The 18193-nt window shown below is 36.7% G+C and overlaps 2 protein-coding genes across 2 annotated transcripts; both read right to left on the bottom strand.

Moving 5' to 3' along the window:
• Window positions 1–8325: 8325 nt before the first annotated feature.
• On the bottom strand, window positions 8326–9565 carry LOC111781809 (transcription repressor OFP3). Its single transcript, XM_023662517.2, has one exon. The coding sequence runs from the start codon at window positions 9468–9470 to the stop codon at window positions 8424–8426; it is 1047 nt and encodes a 348-aa protein (XP_023518285.2). The 5' UTR covers window positions 9471–9565; the 3' UTR covers window positions 8326–8423.
• Window positions 9566–15217: 5652 nt separating this feature from the next.
• LOC111785565 (U-box domain-containing protein 16) lies at window positions 15218–17465 on the bottom strand. Its single transcript, XM_087119811.1, has one exon. It carries the CDS (start codon window positions 17434–17436, stop codon window positions 15364–15366), a length of 2073 nt encoding a protein of 690 aa, XP_086975937.1. The 5' UTR covers window positions 17437–17465; the 3' UTR covers window positions 15218–15363.
• Between the last annotated feature and the right edge of the window lie 728 nt (window positions 17466–18193).

Here is an 18193-nt window from a genome sequence, read left to right as displayed (position 1 = left end):
TGTCATGCATGTAATAACGACCTTATTGATTGATTCTTGATCCTGACCCTGAACTCCCAGATTGAACAAGGTAAAGCTTCTTCGCTCCTCTCTGTCTTAGTCGAGCTAGCTTTCTTTTATTCCCTGAACTCCTGACGTAAACAAGTCAAGACGAAAGATGACGATGAAGGAGAAGAAGGGAATGGAATTGTGAAACTCGGAGGGCGAAGGGAATGGAATTGTGAGACCGATAGGTGTAGGAGCGAGAACTTCTCATTTCTTCTTCGAGAAAGCTTGCTTCTTGAGAATCAAAGAAGAATCATCTTCAAGATGGAGGAGCTTTCTCCGGGTAGTGGCTGGCTATTGGACGGGGCCCGGGTTATCAAGGCTCAAAATGGCACCACTATCTACAAAACCGAACCCGAACGTGGAAGGATGAGGCTAATCTTATCTTTACACTAATCCAAACACCTCATAAAAGTTCAAATGCTTTTCATAGTCCATAGATTATATGAAACTTTAATTAGAAGAAAATGACAAAAATTATTATTTAGTAATAATAATAAAAAGAATATATTATTACTTAACAAAGCGGCGTCGTATGCAACAGGTTATGGCCCAAAATATTAATTTCGTCCTTTCTACGTCGTTTAAATAAATAAATAAATAAATAAATTAGAGGCATGGGGAAATTTTGTAATAATAGAGAAATTCAGGGATGTAATTTAATTTTAAAAAAATAAAGCAAAAGGACAAAAGAGCAAATAAAAATAAGATTATTACCAAAAGGGCACCCGTGCACAGCGACGGCTCTAGAGATTTTCCGAAAGATTCTTGTGTCCCCCTCACCCACACGTGCTGTCGTCACCGATCAATTCTTGTCGCACCGTCATTGGTCGGTCACCGAATTCCTTCTCCACCTCATATATTTTATTTTTCACTATTTACATGCATCCCATTCTTTAACAATATGGCTTATTCTTCGTCTTTATATTATTATTGTTTTGTCCACAAACAAAAGGGAATCATCATTTATATATTGGTAATTTGGATGTATTAGGAGGAGAAAATAGCTTTGTTTTCTTTTCCATTTTGCATTAATCGGTTCGGTACCTGATCTATATGTCGTGTCGTATCAGTGGCATATCGATTAGGGTTTTTCTTCTTCTTTCGTTTTAGGGTATCTCCCGCTCGGGGTTGTAGATCGATCCTACATCAAGCTATTTGAAATGCTAATTTGATCATCTTTTCTAGTCGGTATGTAACTTCTTCCCTGATTTATGAACAATTTTCTCGTTATACTTAGAAGAAGTATTAACCTAAATATGTTACGAGCTCGAGAAATGGTTATTTTTGTTATCAAAATTATCTTGAGAGTTCTTTTACGAAAAGTTATGAACTTGAAAATGAAAAATAAATTTAATCATTTACAACTTAGAATATCATCATTGCTTTTTTGACCAATTTGGTGTGTTGCCAATAATCAACTCACTAATGATGATTTAATTGAAAATAACGTTTTTAATTAAATATTTGAATTAATTTTGAAGTAAATTATAGAAAATATTTTTATTATAAAGTTTTGAATGAAAAATGTTATCGTTTGGTTTTAATAAAATTGGATGATCGGGTGATTGTGTTCACGATAATTAAGTGAACTAGAATATAAATCATGTGCCAACATTTTGACGTTCTTACACTTTATTAAGGTTTGCTAGATTTCCGACTGAGTCGCTAGAAATCTTGCAATCTCAATCACCCATCGACTTTGTGCACTAATGTGTGATTGTCTTAGATCATCGTTGTTCATATGGACCCGCCCATGAATCGACTAGTGATTCTTCGATTTGACCCTCGATTCCTTGTGGAAGTTTTGCTCAAGATCACTAAGCCTTGGTGGTAGCACTATTAATCAGTAGTCGTAACGTAATCGTCATCATGTCTGATTTCCTACCATTAAAACGCTTTCTTGTCTGATGATAGAAAGAAGCAATAAATAAGGGAAGACTAAAATGCTGGCTAGCCAATAGGGGGAGCAGTGTAATAGAGTCTCGAAGAATCCATCAATAGGAAAGATAAAGCACATTCTAAAACCAATCATTCCCTAGTCTTGTTTATATCCTATTGCTATTATAGCTAGGACTGAGTCTGATCGGGGAGAAGGACATCGAGATTGGAATTTTGAAAAACCAATCTATGGCCCTAGGGCGATGAAGACGATTGAGAATGGCAAGAGGATCGGAACACTAACGATGAGGTGTCAACGGGGGTAGCTCAAGAAGCGCTGCCAGAGGCACCAGCATCGGTGAAAGTTCCGCACCGCGAGGAATCCGTATAAATAGACTGTTTGACTTAGTATTCGTATCAAACTCTAGTTTATGCCATAGTGAATCATTGTGAAACGCTAGAGAAGAAAGGGAGGAGAATGTCTCGGGAACGCTAGTTTATGCGAGGTTGAAGACCAATCCACCTTGGTTTAGTTTAGTTCAGTGTGCGTCTCAACCCATTTCAACAGTAAACAATTAGGTCGGTTGAGATTTATTTCTTAAAATCTCGTAATTAATTATTTAATTTTTAATAACAACATTGATAAATTCATTTGCAATGTAATATAATGTGTCGTATAAAAAGTTCAAGTTTATTAGTATAAAACCAAACAGGAAGTTGGGAACATAATCTTACAAGATGGAATTCACTCGTTGCCATATATAGCAAGTGGACGAGTAGGAGGAGGCCCCGTCACCGGGGAGGAACTTGGTTTATGGTTGAATCATAAATAAATTGTTCAATAGATAATCATTAGTACTTAAGGGATAAGATGTAGTTACAAGAGTAAAATGAACCTTTGATCAAGTTGTAATTATGAACAACTTGTCAATGATCGACTTATTTGCAGTGATTATGTAACAATCCTATTTTTCTTATAAAATAGAGACGTCACTATGTGCATAACATGCCTAACATATGCGAGAATTCACTAAGAACAATCACAAGTAAGTGTTGTCATGGACTTAAACGTTTGTGAAATTCGTTTAAAATAAAGGTATAATGATATCGACCATAATAGCGAAAATCAAAATGCAAGAATTTTGAGAGGAATGAAAACATCATGATCTAGCCTAAGGGCTACGACGTTAAATGTAAAGGTGACTACCCTAACTTCATTCTCATGACCTCGATGCACGTGATACACATAATGCATAAAACCTCATAGTATCATAATTATGATATATATATTTATGAGGTAAGTCATGCCTCCATTCTTTTCATGACATAGCATTCCTACGAGACATGCATACGTATACTGAACATAAATATATGATACATGCTTCCTATACCAAACATATCTCTCATGATTAACATACATGGTTTATCAATATCTCATAGGAATAGGAATAGGGTGACCATGCTGACATCAAGGTACGTGACATATGGAGGTTCAAGCAGCATACAACATTGATATCGCAACGTAATTTTATAACATATCACAATCATACCACATTATAATATCATAATATAACTTACATCATAGCATAAACAACACACATCAGACGATCATAACATATGACACGTGTAGGGGTCATAGGACAACATACAAATCATTCATTCAAGCCCATGGGCGTCCATTAGTAGAACCATTTACTTGGATAGTCTAAGCTGAAGTCATTACTCCTTAAAATTTAATTCTACCTAATGAATCCCACAATCATAATTTAGAATTCTACTATAAAAATTAACGAATCTAATTGAATAAAACAATAAACTTAGCTTCATATAATTTAAATTAGCTAAACAGCAAACGCTTCTGAAAATATCATAACGACTCCCAAAAGTAAAACATGGTAGAACAAGATCCGAACATATTAGAACTAACTGGATCAGTCGAGAAGTCAAGCTAAAGCCGTTAGAATATAGATTCTCTACCAGTTTTGAATCACTAAAGTACGACGAAATTGAGCAATAAGTATGTTAATGAATGCTTTCTAAAAGTCGGAATATTTTTTAAATATTTGAAAGTATTATTACAATAATACTTTTAAGTAAAACTTTTGAGTGAAAAAATGAAGATAGAAATAAATTTTCTCAAAGACATATCATAGGAAAGTTGTTAGTACAACCTAAAACCAACGAGGGTCATGGGCTAGCTTGCTTGGAGACATGGTCCAAGGACATGCACGAGTACGTAGGTGTGGGTTCCATGCATACAAGTGACTCCTCACCACAATACTAACATTTTATTCGTATCATTCTTTCAGCCATTTCAACATTCAAAACTCAAATATCAAATGGGTTCATTCAAACATAAATGTTTATCTATAATAGCTATGGTAGAGTAAAAAAGTCGACACCAGGGTAAGCTAAAACGGTAGGTTGAAAAACGATAATATTAATGAGATGGACAACTCGAGCTATACAAGACAAGAAACTGCTCGCTTTCTCTCGACCACAAATGAATTTAATTATGTCGTGATTGACATTCCTACGGTCTCGTAAGGGCCTCCTATGAGTAGGGTAGGACAAGATACGAGCAAATAAAAATAAATAAAAAAAATAATAAAAAAAAAAAAAAAAAAAAAAAAGTGGTGTTGTTTGAGGAGGGTATGGAGCAAACAGAGAAATCATAATAAAGAAAAACAAAAGCTTAGGGATACTGTTGGAAAATACTGTTTCGATGATATTAATAATTCATGTTTTTTTGGACATGTATGGTTCCAAATTCCAACACAAACATACTTGAAAGGACCAAAGATTTGTGTGCAGCTCCAATTATTGAGCTTTTTTATGGCTTTTAAAGTAAACCAATTTAAAAAAGTTTAAGAAAATTAGGGCAAAAAAACTATATATATATATATATATATAGTTAGCTGAAATGATTGATTTGATTTGGATGATGATTTAATTTTCATCACTATATAAGCTATAATAACTTTATTTAATAAATGAACCTAGACGTGTTTTAAAATCGTAAATCTGACAGTGATACGTAATAGGCTAAAACGAACAATATATGCTAGTGGTGGGTTTGGGGTGTTACATATGATATTAGAGCCAGACACTAGGCAGTGTGCTGGCGAGGACACTGAACTCCTACGAAGTAGATTGTGAGATCCCACGTCGGTTGGGGAAGAGAACAAAACATTCCTTATAAGTGTGTGAAAACCTCTCCCTAGTAGACGCGTTTTAAAATCGTGAGACTGATGGCGATATGTAATGAGCCAAAGCGGACAATATTTGTTAGCAGTGGGTTTTAGTTGATACAGTAACCGAAACCATATCTGAATAAGAGTGAACTTAAGGATATGATTCTTGAGAAAAAACTCATAAGAATTGAAGTTATTATCCACTTTTTTAGGGTTTAGTCGTAGCAACTCTTACGTTAAACGTGCTTTTTTATGGAGCAATTCTATGAATCTTGACCTCGAGAAAATTCTTATAGGAAACATATCTCGAAAGAAAACTTGTTAGCCTGTGGAGAAAGATTTCATTTTAAGAAACGAGGAGTAAATAACGTAGCTATGTTGTATAGATACAGAAGAATGTCGAGGCTATAGAAGCAAGCAATAAGTAACGTAACTATGTCATGAGGGATCTCGAAAATGTTAAGGTCATCTCGTGCCGAGTTCAGATTCCAAATCTTCGACCCGAGAGATTATACTAATTCAAAATTTAAAACAAATTTTAATTGTTTTTTAATGTTAAAAAAGAGGAAGGAGAATGCAGAAATATCGGGTTGGAAGGAAACCCGGAATCCACGGGTCGGGTCTTTTATGGTACTTGTTTTTGACCCACGCCGACACACCAACATCCTCCACTTATATTCCGCCACGTGGAATATACGAATACAACATAATCTGACGTGGCGGTATAGGGTTCACCAGAGAAAGTCAAATGTGTTGTTTCCATCAAATGGATAATGGATGCACATGCATGTACCCACTTACCAATTTTCAATATCTTTTTAAAATATATATTTTTTAATAAATAATATATATATATATATATATATATATATATATATATATATATATATATATATATAAAAGCTTTACAAAAATGGTGGCTAGAAGCATAGATTTGGACATTAGGGTGATTTTTTTTTTTTTTTTTTTTGGTTACTTTTAAATATTTTATGTCATTGATAAGTTGTGTCGAGTTATGTCGTGATGGAGTAATTGTGTGTGGATTGATGGGACATAAATATGATTTATCATATGTCGTTGTCGTGTTAAAAGTAGTTTCAATACTCATCTATATGGGTAAATCTGTGACATATTTGAATCGCTAGGAGGACGTAAGGTTGGACGATAGAGGAAAGGAAATGAGAGACCTGGTTTGCGTGGTTTGTATCTTCGACCCCATTTAGTTAACAAGGAGAAAATTCTCCTCACTCTCTCTCTCTCTCGTTTCATATTTAAACGAGAATTCTCTATCTGGTTTGAGGTGAATCTTCAGGGGTATCGACCATGTTGGTTTAGTGGATGTCTCAACCTTTTCTACACTCGAATTCTATGTACTAAATTAATAATCAATTATTATTAAGAAAAAAAAAACAGACAAAATGTTACGTATATACTAAATAATTTATTGTCGATGCTAAAGAAATTAAGAGGGTTTGATTCAATATGTGCGAATAATATCCACTCTGATCATAATTTTATCGAAGTTAACATGAACATAGCTCAACGAGTTTAAAATAATATTAAAAAATGAAAGCAGAGATTATGATTTTCGAGGTTTGAGTCTTCTATAATAACCGAGAATAAAACCAAAACATAGTTGAAGAACTTCAAAAGAGAATCTTACAAAAATGGTAGGTTTTATCATAGAGATTCACCTTCGAACAAAAACCACTCGAATAAACAAATTACCTAATTCGATAAAATTACTTAATGAATAAAACAATTTTCGAGACGTTTCGTTTATGAATTTGAAATGTATGAAATTGTGTAGTTTGAGCTCGAGAAGTCTAGATTTGCACCGTATGCTTTTCGTGTAAACAAATAAATGATAATTTGTAAATAAGTTGTAGTCTAGACTTTGTGTTCGGAAAACTCGAGCTAAAACCAAACATTATCTCATTTGACCTAAACTCTGGAGAAAAACGAGAATAGAGGAAGCTAGAGAGAGAGAGCTTAAAGAACGAGCGAATGAGACGATTTCAAATCTATTTTAGTTACTAAATTAATTATTTACCATTTTTGTTGAGAATATATGTCTCAGTAAAACATATGAAGTGGACCCACTTATATTATACACCTCAAAATTGCCAATTTTATAACTTTCCAACAAAAATACAACTTTAATAGTGTAGAAATGTGCTGTAAATATATTTCAATGACAGATTGTAAAACACGTCTTTACGAGTGTCGTAGAAAGGTTTTCGACTTTTGACAAATGCTAAAATTTTAACGTTTTGATTTATAATATATGTCTTAACTAGTTGAATTATAGATTTATTTGTTAATCTTCTCGTGAAATGTTGGAGAGCGAGAGGGAGTTAAAATAAGCTGAATATAGTGGTCATCTTGTCTCCTAGGATGTTTTTTTCCTCGTTCTTTTTTTCGTCATATACTAAATCAATAAAATTCTATTGAGCATAATTTAGCCCGTCCATAGTACTAGTGTTTTGAAAAATTAGAGCACCACCCTTTAGTTCTCCTCCCCAACCGATGTGGGATATCACAATCCACCTCTCTTCAGGGCCCAACGTCTTCGCTAACACTTGTTTCTTTCTCCAATCGATGTGGGACCTCCACCAAATCGACCTCCTTCGGGGCCCGGCGTCCTCGCTGGCACATCGCCCAGTGTCCGATTCTGATACCATTTTGTAACGCCACCGCTAGCAAATATTGTCCTCTTTGAGCTTTACCTCAAGGTTTTTAAAACGCGTATGTTAGAGAGAGGTTTCCACACCCTTTTAAAGGATGTTTCGTTCTCCTCCGCTGACGTGTGATATTTCAGAAAAACTTATGAACCAACCCAACCAATAAAATTTTCATTTATTTGAACCCAACTGAACTCAAGTAACTTTATAACCTAACCCAACTCGAACTGGGTTAACCAAATTTTTCGGGCCATCTAGTTTTTTAGATACCCTTAGTTCATCCAAAGTATTATTCTTTACTGAGAGCTGCATACAACTGTGTAGATTCAAACCTCTAACACCAACTAGAGAAAAAAATACAGATCATTAAAGAATGTAATCAAGAAGTCAAATAATCGAACATCGACCCATCTCGAAAGGGTATAAATGGTATAAATTTTAACTGCCAATCTTTTTGCGTCCTCAACCAAAAAAACACATTTTTTTTTTTCAATTTGTAATATCATAGATTCATAACACTAAAAGATTAAACTAAAAGTTCTATTAAAATTTGTTTTGAATTGGATTGAAGAACTGTACAAGAAATTGAGATGGGTTTTGGAATTTGAGTATGAAAAATTCAAACAGGGTCCGTAAGATCAAACCAGATCTGCTTGAACACTTTGATTATAAGATCGTGATATTCATCGGCGTTCAAGCAGAGATAACATGCAAGAAGATCTTCCAAATCCTTTGAACCTCTAATGTTGTTCTCCACGATCATCTCCACCATTGATTCTCTGAAGTCCTTTTGTGGATCGTATGATGATTTCATCACCGCCAGGCTGTCGGAGAGGCTCCGCCGTGATGACGTGCTTTTCCGGCTGCCGATTTTCCGGTGTCCGATTTTGGGGGAGTGAATTCGGAGCCGTACGCCGGGGGAATTCGCTGCAAATTTCTTTGTTGGACTTGCTGCCGTTGTCGCTCCCGGCGTCGTCCTCTGTTTTGTGTGTTTCTTTTTGTGGTTTGTAATGATCGGCGGGAGGTCCAGTTCCGACAGGGAATCGAAGGAGCCGACGACGACATTGTCGGGATATTTCGACGACACGTCGATTACGATGTCGCGATCGAAGGATTGGGATTTGGCGGCGGGGATTTTGTCGGTTTCGAATTTGGGTTTGGGTACAGGGGAAATGTCGGAGGGTGACGTGGAGAATTCCGGTGGAGAATTTGATTTGGTTGAGATGGACTCCGTCGTAGTGCGGCAGCTGCAGCCGACGGAGGATGAGTTGACGACTTTCCCCGCCGACAACCGGGAACTAGTTCGTCTTCTTCCGGGGTTCTGCTGTTTTGATGACTTTCTCAGCGGTGGAGGCACCGGCAGCAGCGGCGGCGACAGCGGAGGGGAATTAATGCCTAACCCATCGTTGGATTCAAGCTCTCTAGTGAAATAGTAAGATTTTCTCGAACGAGACTGCGGCAGCGGTGGCGGCGGGGGCATTTGCGGCTGTTTCTGTTTTGACGGCGGCGGTGGCTGCCGGTGCTTTTTCTTAGAATCTAAAGATGATTGGTTGTTCGAAGATTTTCCTCTTCCACCGCCGCCGCCGCCGCCGCCGCCCATTTCTCGTAGCTTGTATAACCAGGAGTTCGGAATCATATCCGATAAGTGGAACTTGTGATTTCCCATCGGAAAAGTTTCTCTCTCTAAAATCTCTCTGTTTTTCTCTCTCTTTCTCTCTGTTTCTGTGTGTTACAGAGTCGCCGGTGGGAGAGATAAAAAGGAGGGGCGGAAACAGTGGGGCCCACTGGGAAAAAAAAAATAAAGTGGGTATAAAGGCAAAACGGTGGGGTCCACGTGGTGATTTTCTTTTATTAATATTATAATTGTTTTGTTTTATTATTAATATATTTTGGTTTTAATTATAAAATGAGAAGAGATGGGTTAAATTACAAAATTGGAAAATTGATTTTTTTTTTTTACCAAAGTTCAAAAAAATTAAACCAAAATTTTAAAACTAAAAATAATTTTTATTTAACTAAAAACTCAAATATTTTCTTCAAAATTGAAAAGAAAAACAAAGGATTTACTAATAACTATCAAATAATTTAAGATAATTAAAAAAACTAAAAAACTAGATGACCCGTGTTAGACAAAGACGACTCTCCACAAGGGTATGATATTGTCCACTTTGAACATAAGCTCTTATGGCTTTGCTTTGGGCTTCCCAAAAGGGCTTATACCAATGGAGAGAGTATTCTTTGTTTATAAACCCATGATCATTTCTTAAACTAACCGATGTGGGACATTCATCATCCAACGACCCAAAAAACCTTATCAACTTAACCCAGCTCGTAATGTTATTTAGATTGGATTAGGTTTAAATAAATAAAAACTTTAAAGATTAGGTTGGTTCCTGAGTTACCGAATGACTTGAATTGATTTAATGTTATAATATTATTTCGTCATAATTTTTACCTTTTTAAATAATTATATTTTTTATAATAAAAAGAATAGGTAAATTGGTGGTAGGGTTATTGGCCGTTTATTTCTCTTTCAAGGACCCTTCTACGTGGCTCACATGCCATAAACGCCCCCATACACCAAATAAATATGTTTTCTTTTTTTTTAAATAATTTTATTTTATTTGTTGAAATTAATTTTAATTAGTTTATTAAATAATCTACCAAAGTAATATCCTTAGAGCATAAACATCCATTATTAAATCAACTATTTTAATATTAATTCATTAATTAATATATATTTAATCAATTATCAGGATAATCGTTATAATTAATTGTTCATGAATTATTTGTAATATATTAACTATTAATTATTTTTATTTTTTTTTTATTAAAAATTAATATAATTGTATGGCATTCATTTGTTTATCCAAAATCCTAAAAGTTAAGGTATATTATTTATAATGTATTTATTATTTATTAGAAATTAAATTAAATTTTAATTTTAAATTCACTAATGTACTCAAATTGTTGAAATTAATTATGGAGATAAACAAAATATTATTAGTTTATATTAAATTCTTATAGCATTCTCGTGTAACACCAAACATAGTTTTTTTTATTTTCAAGTATCTGGTTTCTATACATCATATGTGACACCCGAGTAAAACAGAGATACATGAATGAATCGAGATCACATTTGAATGGGTGTGATCACGAGGATAGGATAACTAAAAAATGCTTAAAGAATTGAAAATCACGACCTATACCAATAATGTGCGCATTTCTTTTCGGTGGCTTAACCATTGGAACTCCATGCTTATTAAGCTTGGTTTGTGTGCTTAGAGTAATTCTATGTTGGGTGACTTCTTGATTTTACTAATATATGTGAGTGAGGACAAAACATGTTTGAATGACTCATGTTGGTCTGTGACGATAGTTTTTACAGTGGAGAGTAAGTAACACAACCATATCGTAGGAGAATGTCGGGACCATTATATCTCGTAAGATTCAGTGTATTATATCTCGTAATATTATGTTTCCAGTTCCTATCGAATCAAGTATCTAAAATGGTAAACATCGAATCAGTTAAAAAAGTCATTTTCACTCATGCAAATCAAAGAACAAGTTCTACCTGGTGGGAGCTTATAACTCACTCCGACTTAAGATCAAATCGCAAATGTGATACACTCACTCACATATCTCGACACAAACGATTTGAGTTTTGAGTTGTTTGGCTGAATAACCCTTGTTTCACCCGAACTAAACACATTTTGATGACCTAACAACAAATATAGGAAAATCAAACTCACATTCTCTCCAAAACCCTAATTTTCTTTCCTTTTCTCACCCATTTTCCCATCTCCCAAACAAGAACATGTTTTTCTATAATAAATTATAAAACAAAAAGACAAGAAATGTCTTGATGAGTTTGTCCCTATTCCCAAGTCCAGCCCATACTTGAGTAACTCCTCCATATTTACCTAAACAAACCAACGGCAAGACAAAATCTAATATGAACAACAAGAAGAAAAAAGAAAAAAAAAAATTCTCATGATCTTATCTCTTCGTAGATGAATCAACGGAATTTTAGCTTCGTTAACGGTTGAAAAATAGTTCAATTACTTTCGGTTCAATTACTAACGTACATTTACTTTCGGTTCAAAGATTAGAAACCCATCATGCCATTTGTCTGTGTATTTTGTCCGCCTGTCCGTCCTGTACTTGCATGCTTAGTTTTCTTAGCCAACATCTCTGTTTCCCTCGAACGAAGAAGTCCTGCTTATCCATATCCAACAATCATACTGTTTTCAGCTGAAAGACTCTATAACAGAACACCCTTTATAAAGGTGTTGAAACCTCTCCCTAGTAGACGCGTAATGGGGAAGCCCACAAGGAAAAGTCCAAAGAAGACAATATTGGGATGAATACCAGTTCTACTATGTAACTCGTGTAACTTTGAAAGACACGTTTTAAAACCTTGAGGGGAAAGCCCTCAGCTTGAGCTGTTATAGACCGACTTTTTCAATAAAGTTCGTTGATAAGTCAGGAAAGAATTCAGCTACTTACAAAAACGATTACACGACACGTCTTATTATAGATTTATACATACGTCTCTAGAAACAGCGTAAAGTAGGGTAAGTGGATTGAAGAGAAGAGGTACAATAAAGGGTTTGTAAAGGTAGGGCATTGGGATTGAGTTGAAGATAGAAAATCTAAGTTAGAAAGGATAGGGTTTTGGCAGAGAAGAGTTTAATTGGGTTGGAAGAGACATTCTTTGTTACCCTTAAAACCATGTATTTGCCCCACAATTTGCAGGACACAGTGCCTTACAGACGTCCCACAACCTCTGGTCCCAAACAAGTTTAGGGTAGTGAGTGCCTTAGCGTGTTCATCTTTCTCACCTCCTAAAAAATTCACATATGGAATAAATGGCTTAATTTTGTGTAATGTTTTGCATTGTCCTCTTCCTCCTACCATATCATAAATGATGTCTTATTTAAGGCTTCAATAAGAATACGATAAACACCTTGAATGTCGGCTCGGTGCAAACCCTAACACAATAATTGTATCGTTACTAGTCGCCTCTTTAGCTTTAGCCGTAAAGCATGATAGTCGACTTGCTATAAAGTAGCTTATTCCGCTTGAGTTTTAAGACATAAGTATCTATTGATAGACAAATCTTCTCTAAAGTACAACAATTGCCTCATTACGACAGTAGTTTCTTTGATATGAATCTCGTACTATAGATCTTGTTGGGTTTGATCTAAGAGATCTGTGAATGCATTATTTAGTGGGTTTTTTTTTTATTGATCTACTTTAGAAGATTATGAAAAATACTACTGTGAGATCTCACTTTGATCAGAAAGGGGAACGACCCATTCCTTATAAGGGTGTGAAAATCTCTCTCTAGCACACTCATGCCCAACTACTGTGAGATCTCACTTCGGGCAGAGAGGGGAACGACCCATTCCTTATAAGGGTGTGAAAATCTCTCTAGCATACTCATGCCCAACTACTGTGAGATCTCACTTCGATCAGAGAGAAGGGAACGACCCATTCCTAAGGGTGTGAAAATCTCTCTCTAGCATATTCATGTCCAGAAGGAAAAGCCCAAAGAGAACAATATTTGTTAATGCTGGGCTTGAGCGGTTACAAAGGGTATTAGAGTCAGTCACAGGGCGATGTGCGAGCGAGAATGTTGGACCCTGAATGGGGGGTGGACTGTGAGATATCGACATCGAACGGTGTGCCAGCAAAGACGCTGGGTCTCCAAGATAGATGGATTGTGAGACATCGGTTGGAGAGAACATTTATTACAAGGGTGTGAAAACTTCTTCCTACTAGGAAGTCAGGATCTAGAGCTGAGCTTGGACTGTTACAACTATTTTTTTGGTGGCGTGTGAAATAGATATATTTTATTTTTTAAACGTATTGAAAAATGCATGCAAATTTTAAAAAGAAAAAAAGAAAAAAGACATGTCGGAAACAAAGTAAAATTATTACACCTACATGAGCTAGTTGTGTTGGGTGTTGCTTTCCTAGAACATAAGATGGTCCAAGTGCTTTAAAGTAAGAGGCCCATCAACCATCATAATACAACCAACAAAACAACAAGACCATAGTTTTGTTGTGTTTGGACCATTATGGGCCATTAAATAGCTCTTATCCCCTTCCCAAATTCTTAAGATCGATGCCCGTTTTTCGCATCGGATGACTCTGACATTTTTCTACGACATGATCACATTACAAACCGACACAGGTCAATTCAACATGCTTTGTCCTAACTCATATGTTTCTTAGAAAAAATTTAGACGATCATCTAACATAGAATTGTTCGAAGTAAAGCATTGACCTACAAAGAGCAAGGAAACAAAATTTGACTACAACACTTCTTCGAAGACTCTCGTTAACTTGAACGAATTTTAAACCCTAAAAAATAACTACTTAAGGTGTTTACGAAGATGTTCTTTAGGAAGTCCTAGGAATTGTCCTAAACATAAGTTGTTTCAATGTTTGGTTCAATGATTCCTAGATTTAAATTATCAAACGTTGTTGTATAATCTTTTACACATTGACTCTAGTTGTTCTTATTTTTTCCTCGTTTGTTCATTAAGACATTGATGAAAAGTTTTCCTCATCTCGGGATCAAAATTAAAAGGATAAACCCCTTTGCACATGCACATCTACAAGAAAAATTCTCTCGAGAGATACGCTTTGTTCTAACGAAATGATCTCTCATTAGTTTTTTATTGCTATTAGCATGCATGTTGTTGTAAACGTACATAGGTGGTCAGTCTAAGAACTCTGGTCGTTACCGTGCTAAAAACTTAGTAATTGAAAACATTTGTGCTTATTTGAAAAACTTTTGGGTGAGAAGCTTCCGTGCTAATGCAAGTGCATGCCAACAAGTATACGTATGTTCTCCGACCTTTTAATGGAGATATAACCTTTTATGTGATCACAAATTATCAACTCGCTATTTTGCATAGTGAACTGCATCAATACACCTATTTAATCTTTTGTTTCTTCTGCAAATGATCTTATCGTCGTTCTTATGACCAAACGCGATGTCATATAGATGGGTTTGTTGCTTTTGTCGGTAGTAATGAAATCAAAATAGAGAAATAGAGAAAGATTGAAAAAGATATCGAACGAAAAGGAAAAGCGGTAAAAAGACAAAGGGATCGAGAGGAGAAGAGAAGTGATGTTGCACAAAAAAAAAAAAACCCTAAAAGTTGTCTGTGAAGTTGAAATTTTGTTGAAATCGAGACACGAATCAAATTGAATCAATTCAGTTCCGTTCTTTTCACCCTAAGTTAAAGAGCCAATCATTGGCATCTTAGAAATTTTATCGGGATCAATATTGAAATAGGAGGCGAAAATGGAAATGGGAAATTACGTCCCCGCTTCATAGACATCTCTATTTAGTATTGTATAAATGAATGGGTATTTTAGGAATTGAACTACACAAGATTACAACTATGACGTGTTGATCATTTTCTTCTCGAACAGTAAAAAAAATAAAAAAAAAAAAAAAAAAAAAAAAAAAAAAAAAGTAAGATACATTAATTTACAAACAAACGTGTGGGTAAGAATTTGGATGAAACCTTCTCGTTCTAGCTATTAACAATTGCTCCTCTCGATGGACTAACAATGGCGGTGGAATCGCCGACCATTCTTGAAGAACTCACCATCGTTAAGTCTCCTCCGCCCACGCCGCCGTTTCTGTCCAAACCCGCCGCCCATCGTCGGAGTATTCTCAACAGCGACGCCGCTTTCCGCCGTCCCCTCATCGTCCCACTCCCCATCATCTCCCAAATGACTCTCTCAATTCCAGCCATCGATGCCAGCTCCGTCACCATGTCGGACCCACCTTGCCGGCACATTGTCACCAGAGCCGCCGCCGCGCTCTCTCGAGCCCTATCGGAGCCCTCTCTCAAAACCGCCCCCAATTTCTTAATCAGATTGAAAGCCGAAGCAATCGCCACAAATCCCCCTTTCCTCACTACCATTTCCAGAATCGTCACCGCCTCCTCCGGTAAACTGTTCATCACATGGCTCACCGTCTCCATAACCCCACCTTCAATTAACCTCCCGACGGTCTCTCGATCACCGGCTAATGTTAGAATCGTCACCAGAGCATCCCTCTTCGAACTAATCGGCCCGTCTTTGGCCAAATCGAGCAATCCCCTTATGACACGTGTCTTCCTTCCTAATCTCCGCCGGTAACTATGGACACTGGATAGGCTGAAGATTGTGGCAGCGGCGTTCCCTTTCGCCTCCCACGTGGCGCCGGACCGGAGCACCTCAATCACTCCAATCAACGCGCCGTCCGTCTCCATAATCAGAGACTTGTTCGCTTCAAGAATAGAGAGGTTGAGCACTGTCGTGACGGCGTTAACTTGGAGAGTCGGGTCGTCGGAGATGAGGTGACGTACAAGCAACGGCAGAGCTCCGGCTTGCGCGATGAATCCACGGCTGCCGGAATCTGTTTTGGCCAAAACGCGAAGCTCGTAAACGACGCCGTTCGCGTCGTTTACGGAATCTAATGGCGTTGCGAGTTTGTTAACAAGAAACGACGCCGTCATTCTCATTGCTTCCAAAGCCGCTTTGTTTAACGTAACACCGTTAATGCCCCCCTTGTTACTTTCCGTTACGTCAAACGGAATTCTCTCCTGACGGCACCACATCGCTATCAAATTTTTCAAAGCCCGGTTCGGAATTAGGTCCGTGTGGGCCAGAGTCTGACCTGTCTTGGGACACGTGTTATGCCCAGATTCAATCCAGAGCGTAATGGCCGCACGATCGTACGTATGACCTGTCGCCACGACTACAGGATCGTGCATTAAATCCAGACTAATCGGACACCTGAAATCCGCTGGTAAAGCCAAATCGGAGATCGAATCCTTCCGCTGAAATCCATATCCCGGCGTCGATGCGCCGTAGAGAACGCATTTCGCGTAACGAACAAATCCGATCAACGCAATCACATCAGATCTCGATTTCTCATCCGTTTGATTCTGTACTTCGTCTTCCAGATTCTCGATTTCCTCTCTGCAACTCGAAGAATCTCGAAGATCAATCCTCGAGAAAATCTCTGACAACTCGGTATAATCCGGAACGATTTCGTCTCTAATCCGATCGATCGTTTTCAAAACTCTGAATCGAAGATCTTCATCTCTCGGATCGACGAAGGCGGAGGATTCGGAGCAATGATTTCTCAAGAGATAGAACAATTCCTCAACGTCTTCCGTTAATCCAGCGTCCTTCACAGGAAAAATATCAAGAAGAGTCGATAAATCCAAGGTGAGTTCATGAAAATTATTAGCAATAGATTCGTTCTGTGTAAGTAGCCACATCTTGCTTCCATTAGAACAGTCTTCAATCAAGGTCTTGATTCTCTGCAAAACGATATACATTTCTTCGAGACAGAGCGAGGCAGAGGCCGAAAGAGAAACAATCCGATCGCGGCGGAAATCCTCGAGAATAACCTCGAGCAATCGCGATTTTCGAATCATGGAGTTGGAGTAGCGGTTGAGAAGGAAGTGAAGCGGTTTCATGGCGGAGATTTCTTGGCAGAGAGAGAGAAGCGAGTCGAGGAGAGCTTGTGCGGAGAAATTTGGGGAGACGAATGCCGCCGCCGACGGCCGGCGCTTCCTCGGTGGAAAAGAATGAGGAGAAACCGCCATAGATGGAAGAGAAAGCTTGAGGAAAGGAGAAGGAATTGAACAGGTTGTTGTTTGGATGCCATTTTTGTTGGTTTTTCCATTTAATTTATGTTTTGAATTAAGAAAAAAAAAACAAAAAAACAAAAAAAAGTCGTGTCCAGATTCCAAGTGGAGACTTAGGCTCACGCGCAAACGAATATAATAAATAATTAAAATAATTGCATTAACAAAATTATTTAATTTAATTTTAAATTTATGAACTTGAGAATTAAAAAAATGGAGATTAGATGACAATTTTTTATTCGTTGGAAAATAGGAAATTGAAGACGGCAATTGCACAATAGCTGCCGCCGATTTTGAATATAATAATGTTCTTATTTATGTTGTAGGGTAAGTTGAATCCCGACATGGATCGAGAAGTCTTCCCCGTCTCGTCTCGTCTGCTCGGAACAAAATTTTTATAAAAAAATATTTTTTCAAGAAACTATTCATTACAAAAAAAAAATAATAATAATTATCAATTTATTATTACTATATATATATATATATATATGTGAAATTTTGATTTGTTGAGTAAAATATTTAGATTTTTGTAATATTATGATTAGTATTATTATGGCGTTAAAAAGGGAGTAAAAAATGGAAAATGTATATTGTATTTAAAATAAAGTTAATTAGATAAATAAAATAAAAGGGGCAGTTTGGGAAATTTGGTGTTAAATTGGAAACGACAGCCACAATGGGGTTGGAATTGTCGGCGGTCGCCCATATGTTTAAA

The sequence above is a fragment of the Cucurbita pepo genome, chromosome 19 (assembly GCF_057944985.1).
Source record: "Cucurbita pepo subsp. pepo isolate OVF chromosome 19, ASM5794498v1, whole genome shotgun sequence".
Classification (NCBI taxonomy): domain Eukaryota; kingdom Viridiplantae; phylum Streptophyta; class Magnoliopsida; order Cucurbitales; family Cucurbitaceae; genus Cucurbita; species Cucurbita pepo.
This window is presented reverse-complemented; position numbering and strand designations above follow the sequence as displayed.